Source organism: Podospora pseudocomata, assembly GCF_035222375.1.
Source record: "Podospora pseudocomata strain CBS 415.72m chromosome 1 map unlocalized CBS415.72m_1, whole genome shotgun sequence".
Classification (NCBI taxonomy): Eukaryota; Fungi; Ascomycota; class Sordariomycetes; order Sordariales; family Podosporaceae; genus Podospora; species Podospora pseudocomata.
The window spans coordinates 5356622-5372963 of NW_026946363.1; the positions used below are offsets into that span (position 1 = coordinate 5356622).

A 16342-nucleotide genomic window follows, 5' to 3' on the forward strand; every position below is an offset into this window, starting at 1 on the left:
AGAATCTAGAAAAAAAAGCTTATATGGATAATCCCCGGTGACTCATGCCGGCACTCAAGGTGCCAAGCTTCCACTGACAGCCCTGGTCCATGTTGACATCAAGGGATGGATACCGTCCGTAAAAGGAAGTATATCACCGACTTATACACGAGGAGCAGGGACACGAAAGGTTGTTCATCGCTAAATTGTCATACTACCTAGTCATTCTACCTTCAACCACAACGAAAAGACTGCAAGATCAAATGAAAAGCCTCAGCTTGATATCCCGAACGCCAATAATAATATCCCTCCCGTACAGTGAAGTGGGCAGTCAAATCGAAATGGTATCGTTGATAGGTTGATATGCAGCGTTTATACAGCACCGAAGCAACTGTGACAAGTTAGCCTGTGTCGTTCACTCGGAGCGGAGAAGGGCGAACATACGTCTCCATGATGATGCCAGTAATCTGGTAAGGGTCAGCGTTGGAGGCTGGGCGACGATCCTCGAAGTAGCCGTAGCCCTTAGCGGCGCATTCTCTTGGAATACGGATAGAGCAGCCACGGTTGGCAACACCATACGAGAACTGATCGATAGCACCAGTCTCGTGTCTGCCGGTGAGACGCTTCTCGTTGTCCTCGCCGTAGACGGCGATATGCTCTTGGTGCCTCTTGCCGAGCTTCTCGATAGCAGCCTCGATGTACTTCATGCCGCCCTGTAACCAAAGTCGTCAGTATATGTTCCCGAGTGAGAACCACTATGTCCCAGCAATCATCGTACCTCTTCACGCATCTCCTTGGTAGAGAAGTTGGAGTGGAGACCAGCACCGTTCCAGTCGCCAGGAATAGGCTTGGGGTGGACGGAGACCTTGGCGCCGAACTCCTCGGCAATGCGGTGCAGAAGGAATCTGGCAAGCCAGAGGTGATCACCCATCTCGATACCGAGGCAGGGGCCGACCTGGAACTCCCACTGGGCGGCTATTTTGCATGTTAGCAACCTCGGGTCCAACCTTGCACCGAATCACAGGAAAACCTACGCATCACCTCGGCATTGGTACCAGAGATCTTCACACCGGCGTACAGACAGGCACGGTAGTGAGCCTCGACGATGTCACGCTGCACAACCTTGCCGGCACCCACACCACAGTAGTAAGGACCCTGAGGGGCGGGGAAACCGTTCTTGGGCCTGGGATCCAATCAGCATCTGTCTCACATCGTTCCAAAACACACGTGGGTGGAAGCACATACCAGCCATAGGGACGGTCGTTGAGGTCGAGGAGAGTGTATTCTTGCTCAAGGCCGAACCAGGGCTCGTGAGCGGCGTGAGCCTCCATCAGCTTGGCGGTCTCATGACGGAAGTTGTACTTGTTGGGGTTGCCATCGTTGTCGATGCACTCGGAAAGGACGAGAATGTTGTTGCCGAGACGGAACGGATCGGGGAAAACCGCTACGGGCTTCAGGTAGACGTCCGAGTTGTCGCCGGGGGCCTGGCCGGTGGAGGAACCATCGAAGTTCCAGATGGGAAGATCATCCGGAGTGTAGCCGCCCTCCTTCTCGTCGAGTGTCTATTTGCAGGAGACTGGTAAGTATGCGTCGGATTTGGGCTTTTGGTTTCGGACTCTTTGCTTACTCTCGACTTGGAACGGGTGCCACCTTCAGCATCAATCCTAGACACATTCTGTTAACGGCCGTTTTCCCCTCATTGGCCCTCATTGGCTGCGGTTCCAGGTGCAGGGATGAGCGGGATACTCGGGGGGGCCGCGTGGGGGACTCACCAGATGTACTCGGCCATGACCTTCCCCCTTTGGTCCAGAGTCAGGAACTTCTGGAGCTGCACGCCAATCAGTCAGCACGAGTCGCAGAAATAGCGGCGGCTTGGCCGGCGCCAAAGTCAGAGTCGGGTCTTGCTCACGTTCTGGGCATTGGAGAGGAAGGACTCGGTAGTCGCCTGCAGTCGTCGTCGAACATGGTGGTTAGCTCGGCTCTCCAAACAGCGACGCAAGAATGCCATCGGCGGCATTGTACGCGCACATGGGAATCTGCGGAAACCTGAAGATGGCAGGGCCCGAAGGGCTGTACGCCAAGCAGGCCGGAGTGTTGGTGTTGGCGGGGTCACATACCATGATTGCGGATTATGTGAGGGCACGGTGGGAGGACTGAGCTCAAACTTCAGAAATCTGGAAGAGTCTGAAAGGACAGGGCGCAACGGTGTTCCCTGGGGAGGTTTGGGGATTTTAATAGAGACTGCAGAAGGGAGGTTTCATATGAAGGAGGGTTCGTCTGTCAGTGGCGATGGCGGGGATCGTGGGGTTAAAGCTTCAGCACCCGATAACGGACAGCGGCGCAATCAAACGCGGCGGCGCTGGCTCGCGACGAGATAAGGTAAGAGCCCAGGCCGGTTATCTGGGGGTGGCAGGTGGTTCACGGGTGATCGCGGGGTGAGAGCCATGATAATCTATCTGACAAAGACGCCCAAGAAACGCATTCAGACACCCATTTGGGACTGGACGCGGTCGCATTCCAATATCTGGGGCTGAGTTCCCGAGATAGGACCACCATCAGGACAAACGAGGGGCAGAGGGGAGCAAGCTTCCCTGGAGCTTTCCCCTCGCATGATCCCACCCACAGGAGCCGCCGCCGAGAAGTAAGCTTATCGCTGCCAGCCGATTGGCTCCCTGCCCCGCGCTGCATAATACCTCCTCGTACAACGACGAGCGCCCGACAAATGGGAGCCGCCGAATATCTAATTGTGATTTGTCTTTTTGTGCTCCAAACACTTTGCTCGGCAGCAGCTGCAGACGAGTGCAACCCGTCTCTTTTTCTACCGCGGTCCCCGTTTTTCTTTTACTCGATGCCATTTGTTACGTTTGACAAGAGTCGCACTCGATCCCGTCGTCGAGTCAAGAGTTTGTCCCACCACCAAAGAACCCCCAAAATGCCCCCACTGCTCATCGTGAATATGGCGGGCCATGTCGATCTACCCTAACCCCATAGGGATCCATGGCATAGTAAGGGTCCTGAATAGAGGCTGGTCAAGATCCTCAACCACAAGTGCCAAGGTCGACGGCAGACCACCATGAGGCATATAGTTGCAGGCAACCAATGATGACCGTGACGGAACTGCAGAGCAACAGCCAAAATAAATTTTCTCATGTGCCCTTTTCCCTTTTCATCCCACTCTTGATACTGGGACATGTGCCAATCAAGGACAGCCTCACCCACCTTTTTTCAGCCGGCTTTTGCCACTCAATATCAACCTCCTGACGCCAGCATGCATTTCAATCCAACACAATCCGCGGCATGACGGCACCTAGTCCAGAGCTATCGTTTCGATCCCAACCCCCAGGCCGATGTCCTGACCTCGTCTTCTTGGTGACCTCACGTCCTCAGTGTCCTTCAACGTCAGACGCGCTGCAGAATGACCGCTGCCTGACCTTATTGGAGGCATAACTAGGCGAATGATGCAGATAGGCCACTTCAACAGCAAGTCTCCAATCAACCAGGGCTTATATGTTGACCATCCGCTGGTGACATCATAAATGCGGATTTGAATATTCTTTTACGTCCGATCGGAAATATTGGGACAGTTTCACTCTTTTTTGCAGAGCGAGACAATGGTAGATTTTGACTGAAAGCAGCTTCAAACGAGATGGGTTTCAGTTATGAGGCTGATCCCATGGATTTGGTTGGTTTCAGCTTCACCTTCACAAGGCCGACTCCTAGACGAATTGCCAACCAAGGTACAGTGGTCACTCTGTGAAAGCGTGATAATACTCATTCATCAGGGGCGTGGATGGCGAATCGCGGTTAACTCACGGTTTTTAAGACCGGATATGTCAAGTCTTGAAAGACCCAGTCTAATTCCTTTGACGCGGATATCGTAGTTTCAGTTCCAGACGAACGTTCCGACCAACACCCTAAATCCATACAGCATTTCAACATGGCGACGGTTACTGGGATAGCTTGTTTTGTTCTCTATGAGCTGCGTAGTCAGTTAACGCTTGAAGGGACTGTCTTTACGAATGTCCTCGCCAAAAGATGGCTTACCACTAACAGCACAATCAAAGTTGGGGTGGATGTTGCTATCAACTCAGTTGTTGGCATCACGCTTGTTTAAAATCAATGTCAGTGCTGCAAGGGCCTGTTGCCAACACATAAGATATGCTTGAATATGCTCCTGAACACAGCATGACTGAGCATTTCCTTGCGGAAAGGTGAGACCAATTCCAAGATAGTGCAATTATAGCTTCGGGTCATTTCTTAGTTAGCCCTCGATGCTGTAGCCGTTCCCTGTAGTTATGTTGAAGTCTGTCTTGTGTCTCAAGGAATATTGCCGCTTGATAAGTGAAAATCGACCACTTGGAATACCCGGTAGACAACACACTGGACCGAGGAGCAGGAAAGTTTATCCTTAACATCATAAGACCACCGCGGCTCTTGGCCTCCCTCAATATGCTCAGGGTTCCGTGCGTTGGAATTTGACTTGGGGTTCGTGTAGCCCACTGCGGGCGACTTGGTCAGCGGAGAAAGAGCTTACTCGTTAGCACCGGTCGATGTGCACTGTCTTTCAGCGTTTCCGCATTGCACATAAACCCTCGGAATACCATGCAAGGGTCAAGAGAGTCGCTATCTATGCCAGATTCGTCTTGCTCGTGAGGTTGAGGTCGAAATCAGAAGTGCAACTCAGATCTCATTCTGTCATCATCTTTCCCAGCGGTGTATGAACCCAGTGCAAATTGTCCAGCGTGACTTCGGGCTTGTTAGTCATAATCGACAAGCTGAGTCTCTGGTTGATGTACCTAGTTGATGTGAGGCAACAAGTTGATGTTGAGGTTGTGGGCCGTGGCGTGCTGAAAATGTATCACTGCCTACTGTATCTGGCCGATGGAAGGTAGCAATTGCCGTCGGTACACAGCGGGGAAACTGAAATCCCATAAGAAACCGCACAGTATCTATGTATTTATTCCCAGGGTGAGAGAGCGCCTGTTGACATTGGGGCTCTTTCCATTTGTGGTGTAAATGGCCCCAGTGTGACCAATCAGGTGTCGTTAATTAGGTCCGACACCAAATGGTTCGATGTGGCCTTCAACATCACACCACCTTGAGCCCATGCGTCATGGTCACACCACGCAACACCAAACTCGTGACTAGTTGACTCGATGGAATGCTTGAAAAGCTCAGTATCTCCTCTTGCTCTTTGATATCTTGACCTCAGCATCATTTGGTCTTCTGAGCCTCATCCTCCCACTCTGCAACCACCCCTGTTCGACCCCAGATTTCGGTTGTCTCCACTACACCGACTATCCCTAAACGGCAACCCTCCAACCTCTATCATTCTCTCCTTCCACTCCACAAGACATCCGCAACCATATCACGATGTCAACATCACGAAATCGTCCGATGCAGCACATTGACCGCAAGAGTCTCTACACCAGTCTGGAGGCTCGTGTCAAGTACTTGCATTCTTTTCTTGACTTCGGTGTCAGTGAGTGTCTTCCTTATGCCAGGCTATCCCAGCATGAGCAACACTAACGACTTTACCAGGTGACATCGAAGCATTGAAGAGCGGCAGCAAATATATCCAGGCCCTCATCCCAGCGGTTGTCAACATTGTGTACAAGAAACTTTTGCAGTATGACATCACCGCCCGGGCTTTTACGACAAGGTCCACAGCCTTCGAAGGTCCCATGGACGACACGCCAGACGAGGACAGCCCCCAGATTCTTCATCGCAAAATGTTTCTCAGAGCATATCTTAAGAAGTTGTGTTCAGATCCTGCGCAGATGGAGTTCTGGGAGTACCTCGACAAGGTTGGCATGATGCACACAGGCATTGGCCGAACGCACCCATTACACATTGAGTACATTCACATCGGCGCCGGACTCGCTGTTATCCAAGATGTTCTCACCGAGGCTATCCTCTCCCATCCTCGTCTACACATCCAACGCAAGATCGCCATCGTCAAAGCCCTTGGCAAGGTCATCTGGATTCAGAACGACCTTTTCACCAAGTGGTATGTCCATGATGGGGAGGAGTTCACTGACGGCATGGACTTTGGCGAAATCGAAAAGGAAGGCTGGCTGCACGGAAAGAAGGTTCTTAACGAACAAGATGCTATTTCTGAGGGCAGCGATGACACAGCAACAGCCTGCCCCGCCAGCGGACAAAAAGGCAAAGATGGTCCGACAGCTGGTGTGTGTCCATTCACAGGGATATCGTCAGACATGAAGAATTTGAAAGTGCAAGATGACAAGCCCAAAGTGGAGGTGACGGCGACTGGACAGCAATAAGCCTGGGCGGCATTGACGACCACTGGTTTCACGAGAAATGATTGGCAAGGAGTTCAAAGGTCTGAGGGGTTTTTCTATGTACATACTTTTTCTGGCAGTGTTTGGCTTGTTGCGTTTCAGAACCAAACGATAGACCGAGGTGGTCGTTTCTTGCATGGTCATTAAATATCACCATTCTTCACTCTGTCTATCACATGTGCTTATCCTACCTACCTAAACCCTCCTATTGTTTAATGTGAGACAGGTGCATGACTGGCCTGTGAGGCCTGGAAGGCAACCAACCGCACTGCCACCTCGAATTGGGGGCGATATCGGTCCTTCCTTCCAGAGTTCAAGTCGAGGACTACCCAACAACAACAACACACGTCTTCATCCAAGTTTGAGTTTCTGGCAATATGTAGGCTGCAGCCGCGATTGTCGGATTAATTGATTTCTCTCTCAAGGCCACATCACGGATTTACGAGTTTACACCGTATACAAAGAAGATGCGCGCGACATTACTCTCCGCACCACCCGTGACCTGCGAGACTTGACCCGTATTTTGGAGCAAATCCTGACAATCGTCTTGGATCAAACGAGCCAAAATGGCATCAGTGTTGCTGAAAAACGTCGCCACGCTTCCATCCTGGAGGACCTCATCATGGAGAGAAGTGACAACCCTGTGGCAACCTGCTTCAAGGAAGTCTCGGCTATCCTGGACCTTCTGGATACGAAACACCGAATCTTGTGGCCTCTGCGGCAAAAAGATGTGGCAAAGCATCTGGACAACATGGGCGAATAAAGACCCAGCTTGGATTGGCCATAAAGTCACAGTCCATGTCGGTTTTTCTTTTCATCTGTATCGCGCTTTGCTCTTACAAACTGACATTCTTGCAATGTTACACACACTGACAGGGCGGTATTACTGGGCATTGAAAGTGTTGTTGCTTCGCAATCTGCCATGTTGGAGCAGCATATCCAAACCGGATCCAGCCGGCAATCACTTCAATGGCTTAGAGCGCCCGATGTCTGGCGCAATCTCCGCAATGCGCTCGCGAAGTGAGAGCCGGGAACTGGGACGTAGTTCCTCGAGTGTCCCATTTTCAAGGATTGGCAGCAGCGTGCAGAGTTTCTTTGGCTCACTGGCATCCCGGGTGCAGGCAAAACCATCATCAGTTCAGCCATCGTCGCAAACCTCCTTCGCCAAGAAGATGGGTCCTCAACGCCGGTCATTTTCTACTATTTCGACTTCCAGATCGAGACGCAGCAACACGTACACGCCATGCTCCGGTCGCTATTGGCGCAGATGGCGGCTTGGAGTCCCGCATGCCTCAGATCGCTCCAAGCCCTCCATGATAAGACCATTGCTTCCAGTGCCAAAGATCCATCTCTAAACGACTTGCTCGAAGTCGTTGTTACGGGCCTCGGTCATTTTCCCAAAATATTTGTGGTAGTAGATGCCCTAGATGAATGTGTGGAGAGGCAGACCCTTTTGAAGCATATCAAGACTATTTCAGAAGTCTCTGGCGTGCATCTTCTCGCACTCAGCCGTCCAGAAAGGGATATTGAACTTGTACTACAAGACGCTCCCACCAGGACAAGACTAGTAGGTGTCGACGTCGATGCAGACATCGGCCTGTATATTGACCATAGGATGAAATCCTCAGATGACATGAAAGAATGGGATGACATTGTCAAAAGAAAAGTTCGTGAGGTTCTGACTTCGAAGGCTGCGGGCATGTCAGTATTGTTGCAAGACACACGACATCCTGAGCTCCGGTCTTTATCTCATAGTTGAACAGGTTCCGCTGGGCACAATGCCAACTTGACGACTTGGAAATATGCACCAGTTCCGAGGAGATTGACGAAGTGTTGTCATCACTCCCACAAGATCTTCCCGCCACGTATGAACGAATACTGGCACGACTGGAAACAAGAAGTCTCAGAAATGTTCGACTGGTACTGCTAGCCCTCTCTTTTGCGAAGCGAGACCTCACAGTCGGCGAGCTCTCGGACATTCTTTGCATCGACCCCAATGGAAGCCTTCGCATCAAAAACACTGGGATTTATTGGAACCGTCTACTCACCTCTTGTTCAAGCCTTGTGTCACTTTCACCGATGTCTCCCTCGTCGGAGATTGATAGCAGAGCTCACATACGGCTGGCGCATTTCACGGTCAAGGAGTATCTGGTATCCAAAGAGATCGAACTTGGAAAGGCCAGCAGATTTGCACTCAGTGCTGGAGAGGGGAGTCGTGTCATGGCAAAATTATGTCTTGCCTGCCTGCTCTTTCACGACAACCTCATATCGTTTCAGCCAACAACACTGAAGAGGTATCCCTTTACTGTCCATGCGCAGATATTTTGGGCGACCCATTCAAGAGATTGCAAACAGCGAACACGTGGGGTGTGACACGCTTGATAAACTCCTCTTTGAATTTCATTTCTCAGCGGGGATTTCGCGGGCGCATATTTGAATTGGCAACGTGCGTCATTCCAAACTCGCGCCAACCACTACAGGTTTGTGATACCGGAGGAGTTGGAAATATTGCTTCGCAGCGGACAAGTTGATGTCAACTTGACCCTTGACAAACGCTTGTCGCTCAGCCTTTCGCCACTCCATATGGCTCTGCTATCACGCCGAGACGAGTTTCACAAAACCATATGGACATGGTAGAATGGCTGTTGTCGCTGGAAGCTGATACAAGGCGACAGTCATACTTGGGAAGCCCTCTTCAATTTCAATGTCTAATTCAAACTCACCAGTGATGCCTCCACCGCTCTAGCAACCAAGCTACTCGAAGCAGGGGTTGATCCTAACGAGGGCTTTGAGTTTCAATATTTCGAGGTTCAGCTGGCTACTCCCCTCCAGTGTGCAGCTGCAAAGAACAACGGCGATACAGGCACAGCACTTATACAAACTCCCCTTCGGCACGGCGCAAATATCAACCTTGTGAGGGGGGAAGCCAGGAACATGTCTTCATGCAGTGGCTTTATCCCGTTGCGCGGATCAGTTCGCTTTCTCTGTTGGGAAGTGACGCAGATCTCCACCTTGCTAGTCCAAAATACGGATTTGTTCTTGCTTGCTGCTGGATATGCCAGGGCAAAGGATATAAATGAGAATCTGCATCGAAAACGGACTGGGATGGAGCGAGTTCGTCGACGACTCTGATGATAGAATCTCTGGCATCTCACCCGACCAAGCCTGGAAGCAAATCAGTGGCGAGGCCCAAGCCCCGGTTGTTGAAGGACATCATTCTTTTTCTTGCGTCCCAGCCAGGTGATTGAACGTCGCCATCGGTCGAATTGCTCCCTGAAGATGCTCAAGACCGTCTTAGCCTACGGTGCGCCTATCAAGCCCAAGTCTCTCAAACGCGTGGTTACATATAAACCGGCGGACAAGCCCGACATTGCGAGATTCATCGAGTACTTGGAGACTACACCAGAGACCGAGTGGAATCTTGAATGGAACGACGTCGGCTACAGGTTCAATGTGGCCAAGAGAGTATTTGAGAAGCGAGATGACAGGCTAACTGACATGACGGAGAGTTTGGAGCGGACCGTGGAGGCAAGCTTGAATACATCCACCACGTGTTCTGCTATGGACTAGTAAGTAGCATTGCAGCCTCTCCAAATAGGTACTTTCAGTGTTCAACTTCTCTAGAGCTTTTGAATACTTCCCAGGTGACTTTTACACATCAAACTTCACAAAACAACAGAAAGAGCCGTCCGTGTTCAGTTAAGAGTGACATCTGAATAGGTACCTGTAGTGATATTATTAGAAGCAAAAAACCCCCAGATGTATGGGGACAAGGAGGGATATCATCTCCAATTTGTCTCCTAGCTAATCTCAGGTGTGCATGCTACTAGTAGTAAGACATACTTTCTCATCCAACCCCTTCACCCATGATCAATCTTTACCTATACCGACTCTCAGCCACCGAGAACGGGGTCCTCGGCTGATGCATGCACGTTCAGAAACGTGTATTCATATGTAGATTACCCTTTCACGCGTCTGCCTTGTTGGGGTTCTGGTAGCCTACTACCCTGGCTACCTGTCTGACATCTGCTCACAGATGCCGTTTGTCATCTCAGAATATATCATGAGCAACGCAGACAAAAAGAACTCGTATGAATCTCAATCATCATCGCCTTTCGGCACCTCGGTTAACATTCGCAACGCTAACCCATCAAAAACCGCCGGCTTGACTGCCACGGGTGACCGTCTATACCTGCCAAATAGAAATCCCCACGGAAAGCTCCGTGATGCCAAAATTTCATTTTCCATCCACCTCCGCCAAGGATCACCAGATTAGGTACCTACATTTCGTACAAAGTGGAGCAAAGGTGTGTACGCAACATAAAAAAAAAAGTCGACGTCCACGAAGCAAACCAACCGAATACGACCAAGCCGCGGGAGTGACGTTCTCTGGAGTAAGTGGAGGACCAAGCCCACGCGGCATTTCTCCACGTGAAACCCACCGTTTCAGAGAAACAGGAAAACGACGGAGAGAGGAGACAGAGACCAGAAAACGGCGAGCTGCATTCCTAGGGTGATGGGGTTGGCAATGTGGAACGAATCACACCTTGGGCACGTGGCATTTTATCCCATCAATCTCCGGAAGGCTTGCTTCCATCCATTTTTTTCCTTCTCGTGAGCTCACCACAAGCCGGCGGTGAAACGCTCTTGGGGCGGGGGACGAAGTAACCTTGGCCAATGCGTCTTGTTGTGTTGCATGAAACACAATTTTTGTCTACTGGTGACCGGGCCTTCGTTCGAGCGGAGGGGGAGCAATGACAAGAAGAGTGTGGGGATGATATGATGGAGAATGGTGCATCAGGAAAGGAATCTCGTCAATGCAATTGCCCAAAGACTACCTACATAGTATAGGAACCCCCACCAAGAGGAGACAACGTCGTATTGTACCCCACGTAAGAAACGATGGAAATTTTGTCTCCAAGTCGGCGATCTCGTACATTTCCTGGCTCCAAAAGAGGTTTAATGTACGAGCAGGGGTCCGCTGCCGAAACTGCGAAGGGACACGACGAGCGATGCCATGTTGGGCTTTCAACTCCTGTCTGCTGCAGGAAAAAGGGAGACCGGCGTTCTGACAAAGCGGCGTGGCAACGGATCCAGAGTTTTGATATTATATTGGTAGCAAGCTAGGCTTGGAGGAGAAATCTAAGCGGATGCGGCGCGCTGTCACAACAGGATGACCGGCATTTTGCTGGGCGCGGGAAGCATTGCCAAGAAATATATCGAGGGAACCTGGTTTGCGCGCATCTGTGAGAAGAGAAACATGCACTGCATATGAACATCTTCATGCATGAGAAGAACTGACTTGCAGTTGTGACTTTCCCTTGGGCTCGAGGATTGCCATCGAGGAGGGGGAGGGGGGCTGCTCAATCACCGGTCCGGCATGGGTTTCGGGTTGCGAGGTCGCCGATCGACCAGCTCCGGCTTGCTCCGGAAACCCCGGCATGTCTCGAAGATGCCACTGCGTTAGACTCGGCGAGCTCGGCGGTCGAGGTGGATTTGGATGGCCCACTCGGCAGCGATTTGCTGTTGCATCCTGTCCCAATGTCCGCGTCCCGTCAGAGCGCTACATGCATCCCGACGCAGGTGATAATTGGACGGGTTCATCACCGCATATCAGACGACTTTGGTGGTGAAGGCTTTGAGATTATCGCATAGTATCAGCATATTATGACACGGTTATTACTCCGATACCAGGTCGGAAGATTTTGAAGCAAAAGGGGAGCCGTCCCAATGCCGGAGATCTCCCGTCTGGTGACCTGATACGAAGTACCACCTCATCTCAAGTTTCTCGAACAACATTTCGGCCTGATGGGATGTTGTAACCAAGAATTATGGCGCTGTCGCCCCACCGTCTATCGTATTGATGCATCTGTTCCGTTACGGTAGCTTGGGCTTGGGGAAGACACGACTGAACAAAGAATGCCTGAGCATAGGTAAGGTATGGATAGCGTTTTGATGCTGGCTTCGAGTGCCAAGCGCCAGAGATGCAGGCTCTTCTCCAAACAACAAACAATATATGTTTTGGCGGCGGCCACAAATGTTTGGGAAGATGTATGGAGTTGAGTTGATGAAGGTGTCGTTTCCTCTGCTGGCGGACATGAAGAAGATGAGCTCGGGCCGTTCCTTGCCCTGTGATGCGGGCAACGGGTGTTTCGCTCTTTGACGAATGCGGAATTCCCTGCAGATGGTGGGGCTCAAGTTGTGGGGTCCAGGAACAGGGGCTTTTTCAGGAACAGGAACCAAGTCGCCACTTCAGTGCTCGCAGAAAACGTGTTCGGGCTGCATTGCAGGTCTTCCTCGCCATGCCATCATCTTCTCGATCCCATCCTTTTTTTGGTATCCCTGCCGCCCGTGTCCGCCGTGCCACCGTGTGTGATTCCGTATGCTGGCCATCATTGGGAGCTCTGTGCACTTCCCTCGGGCCCACTGCAACGTCGTCTTAACAGTCATTGCCTACGACGACGAATCATGGACAGCACAACGGCTGCCATTCCGGCTGATCAGTGACCAAAAGACAGGGCACCCCCCCTCGCAACCCAAAACAGCCTCATCCGAGTCCAGTTGCGCATAACGAAGACGCTTCCACGCTCCCACGCTCCCACGCTCCCACGCTCCCACACACCTTCCTGATTCCACACGAGGTGCTCGACGTTTGTGATCGTCGCGGAACGTTGTGGCTGCATCCGCCATCGAGATGTTTATGCGCCCTCCCCCTGGCCCTGGGAAGAATGGGTGGCAGACCGGGGAACTGGACCGTGAAGCGTCAAGACCTTCCGCCTCGACTCTCTCAAGACATTGTCCGTCCGGCCATTGTCGACTTGGCGGAAGACGACACCGCTTAGCCAAGCGACGAAGCTCGCTGATGTTACATTCGGTCGCCGTTGTGACGAAAAAAGATACTCGCCAAATCGGACCCGCAAACGCATGACGGAATGCCCCATTCCCATCCATGCAGCACGAGGCAAGCGGGGTTGATAGCAAGCAATTTGTTGACCATATTGACCTTTTCCAACGGCTACCCAAACGAGACACGCTCCGCTCACTGTTGATCAGTCACATCTTGAGGCTGGGTAGGTATCAGAGACAACCACCGAGATACACGTCTCTACCTGTCCACAATGATAGATATCCTCGCATCGTGCCGTGTCGTGGGGGTTCGTCCCAGCTACAACTGAAATATGGGACAACTGATGAGAGAAGTGCTAGGCAAGGACCTAATATGCTAGAAATAGCCTCAGGACAACCTCCTCGGCCATATATTAGCGCCCTTTCACCTTACCGGCCCTGCTATTGACAGGCAAAACCTTTGTTAAACCGGAAGAATCGCCAACAGAGCGCTTATCGGTTGACAACCAGCAGGCAGATTCACCAACGTGCCGTCTTCATCAACAGGTTCTTCTCACTGAGGCTTCCCTCGTGGCCCCTGCGCAGATCAACCGACCTTGCGTGCTTGCTAGAGCATGGAAGCTTTCCCCGCAGCGCGCTTTCGGCGAGCTTGACGACGTGCTCCGTGGGAAGTATCTTCAGCCGGCAGATCGCATCTCCGTTTTGGGCAGCCCGGATCAGCCTCCCACGGCCAGCCTGAGACATCGCTTCAGAGCAGAGCGCATCTCGAGCACCGGCAGTTCACTGAGATCTTCCGTACTGGTCTAGATGCAAGCTTATCATGGACCACAACAACGTACGTTGGGTTACAGAACTGCAGTCTTAGCAGTCTATATAGTCTTCAACAAGTAATCCGGACACACAAGCGGAATCAGCAGCTCTGTTCAAGGTTCTCCCTCGGGCTGTTTAATGTTGTCGACTTGATTCGCAAGCTGGGCGACGTTGCATCTTTGGATACTACCACAAGCGTCTGTGGGTGTTCATCTCAAAAAACCAAAAGCGGTTTCGAATCTCCCGGAAGGGAAAGCCAAGCTGTCAAGCTCAAGCATCCTTATTGTCGACAGCCCAGATCTGGATGGACCTTGCGCCCTGAAGCCTGCGTGCATGAGTGTACTGGGCGATGTTACGGTACGCAAAGCGCGCTCTTGACACCATCGCTTTGACCTCGCCATCGGTTTCTCGAAACTGTCTGGCAAATGGCGGTCCCACTGTCTTGTGTCCCGAAACTAACTCCACCATAAGTCCGCCTTCAATGGAGTTTTTGTGTGTCCAATGGCGTTCAAAAGAAAAACGATGGACAGTCATGTGGAGCTGGCACTCTTAACGGCTCAATGCGATGTGCCTCATCGCTGCCTTCTTCGCGACCTGTGACCCAATATCCAACCCAGCGAACAGCGCCATGTGTATGTACAACACACATAGACATCCCTGGAAAGCTAAACGTCAAGCTCTTGCATTCGGGTCCGCAGAAACGCAAACTTGGGCAAGATGGTGGATATTCATGCGGACTGTTTGTCTGATATTGGACCTGGTGTGGTGCCAATCTCGCAGTCGAACATCCCCACGACAAAAAGTGTCATCTGCTCGCTTGATGCTACACTATAGCAGCTCCGAATTATCATGGCCTCTTTTCCTCCTGTCCTCCAGAGCTCGATTACCGCCCCAATACGGTCGCCCGCATGTCACCAAGTACCGGATCGTCCTTGGAGCGGCGCATCAGTGGTCCAAAGCTTCTGGAGATGTCGCGGATTTGCTCGGCGTCGTCAGTGCGTGGACCAGGGCCAGCTTTTCGTAGCAGCACACCACACACCTTCTCGCCCAGGTCTTGATGACTTCTGCGCACAAGCCTCCTGCTGGCTCTTTGTATTCTCCAATCCCTTCTCATCAGTCACGTCTGCTTCTGCCCAAGAAGAAGATGGGATCGGGCATACTCCGGCTGAGAGCTGTCGTCCTGCTTCTCATCACCTTCCGTGCACCTTCTCCACATCCCACCTTCCCGTCCGTCCACCCCCTGAGCTCTGCTCGTCACCCCACCACGCCACCAAAACATCCCCTTGCTCCGGCGCTCCAAGCTCTGCCCCTCAGACGCAGGCGAGGGGTCGTCTTGCTCGCGAATGCAAGGGCACACACTCAGGAATGCTTCTGCGAGCAGCGGTCGATTTACCTCGCAGCATGCACGCGTCGCTTCGAGACGGAGAAGGCCCTGAGCCCCGGGCCCTGGCTGGGCTTCCAGGCACGAGATGAAGGATGACGTCCATCAAGGTGCACAGTCTCAGGAGCCGGACGGTTGTGCTTATTTTTCCTTTCGGGACTTCCACTCAACGCGGTGCCCGTTTGTTGGGTAGCCCGCTGCCCGTTGTGCAGCAGCCGGAGTTGCACTTGCACCGTCCTCTTTTGTTTACCATTTTCATCAAAGAACCTCCATTCCCGATCCCCTGTTCGAAAACCTCGACGAAACCACGCATCGGTGCGATGACCTGCATGGATAGGGACCATTCAGCATCCGTACCCACCATCGCCGCGCAGACCGTTTTCTTTTCTACCCGCCCCACATGTGACGGCCAAACTACCTTGTACCCAGGACCAGGGCAGGGCCGCTCCGAGTGTCCTAGGCCTGGAGGATGTTCCTCTTTGACCCATCATGTCAACTATTTTTTCTTCTTTCTTCTCGGTCTTCTTGTTGGTTGACAGGATGAGTGAGCCCGCACGGAGCAGGGCTTCTTCTTGCCTGTGCATCATGGAGATGCATACAGACAGGCATTGGGCCAAGCCAGAGTTATACTTCTTGTTTCCATCAGCTCTTAACATGGAAACACACCCTTCCGCGTTGTTTCCCATTACTTCACCTATACACAATACCCCAGGATATAATTTCTAGCGGTGGTCCTCGTCAAGCGCTTGCGAATCCACAAGCATACCACACACACCAGGCGAACACCCACACCTTTCATCAAAGCTGTTTCTTGTGAAAGCCACTCAGCTCGGACCAACTGACGTTTCTGATATCTATTCGGGTTATTTTTGTTTGCAGTTCCCGCCCGCAACGGTCAAGACAGGGGCCCCGTGGAGACATTATCTTGGGGGGCGTGTTGAACGCTTTTTTCTTTCTCCATACCACTCCCGCTTGATTTGCGCCTCAGGCCTTTTTTGACCTTGTTCTTGTCTTGACCCTT

The 16342-nt window shown here is 51.9% G+C and overlaps 2 protein-coding genes across 2 annotated transcripts; one reads left to right on the top strand and one right to left on the bottom strand.

The window, feature by feature from the left end:
* Nucleotides 1-157: 157 nt before the first annotated feature.
* GLN1_2 (glutamate--ammonia ligase) lies at nucleotides 158-3310 on the bottom strand. Its single transcript, XM_062886245.1, has 9 exons — nucleotides 2097-3310; nucleotides 1889-1924; nucleotides 1752-1807; nucleotides 1607-1643; nucleotides 1225-1541; nucleotides 1014-1162; nucleotides 758-954; nucleotides 424-692; nucleotides 158-370 (listed from the first exon to the last, which is right to left on the bottom strand). Exons 1-9 carry the CDS (start codon nucleotides 2097-2099, stop codon nucleotides 352-354), a joined length of 1083 nt encoding a protein of 360 aa, XP_062749310.1. The 5' UTR covers nucleotides 2100-3310; the 3' UTR covers nucleotides 158-351.
* Nucleotides 3311-5076: 1766 nt separating this feature from the next.
* QC762_118090 (uncharacterized protein) lies at nucleotides 5077-6467 on the top strand. The gene is made up of 2 exons (XM_062886246.1): nucleotides 5077-5461; nucleotides 5521-6467. Exons 1-2 carry the CDS (start codon nucleotides 5353-5355, stop codon nucleotides 6264-6266), a joined length of 855 nt encoding a protein of 284 aa, XP_062749311.1. The 5' UTR covers nucleotides 5077-5352; the 3' UTR covers nucleotides 6267-6467.
* The last annotated feature ends 9875 nt before the right edge of the window (nucleotides 6468-16342 follow it).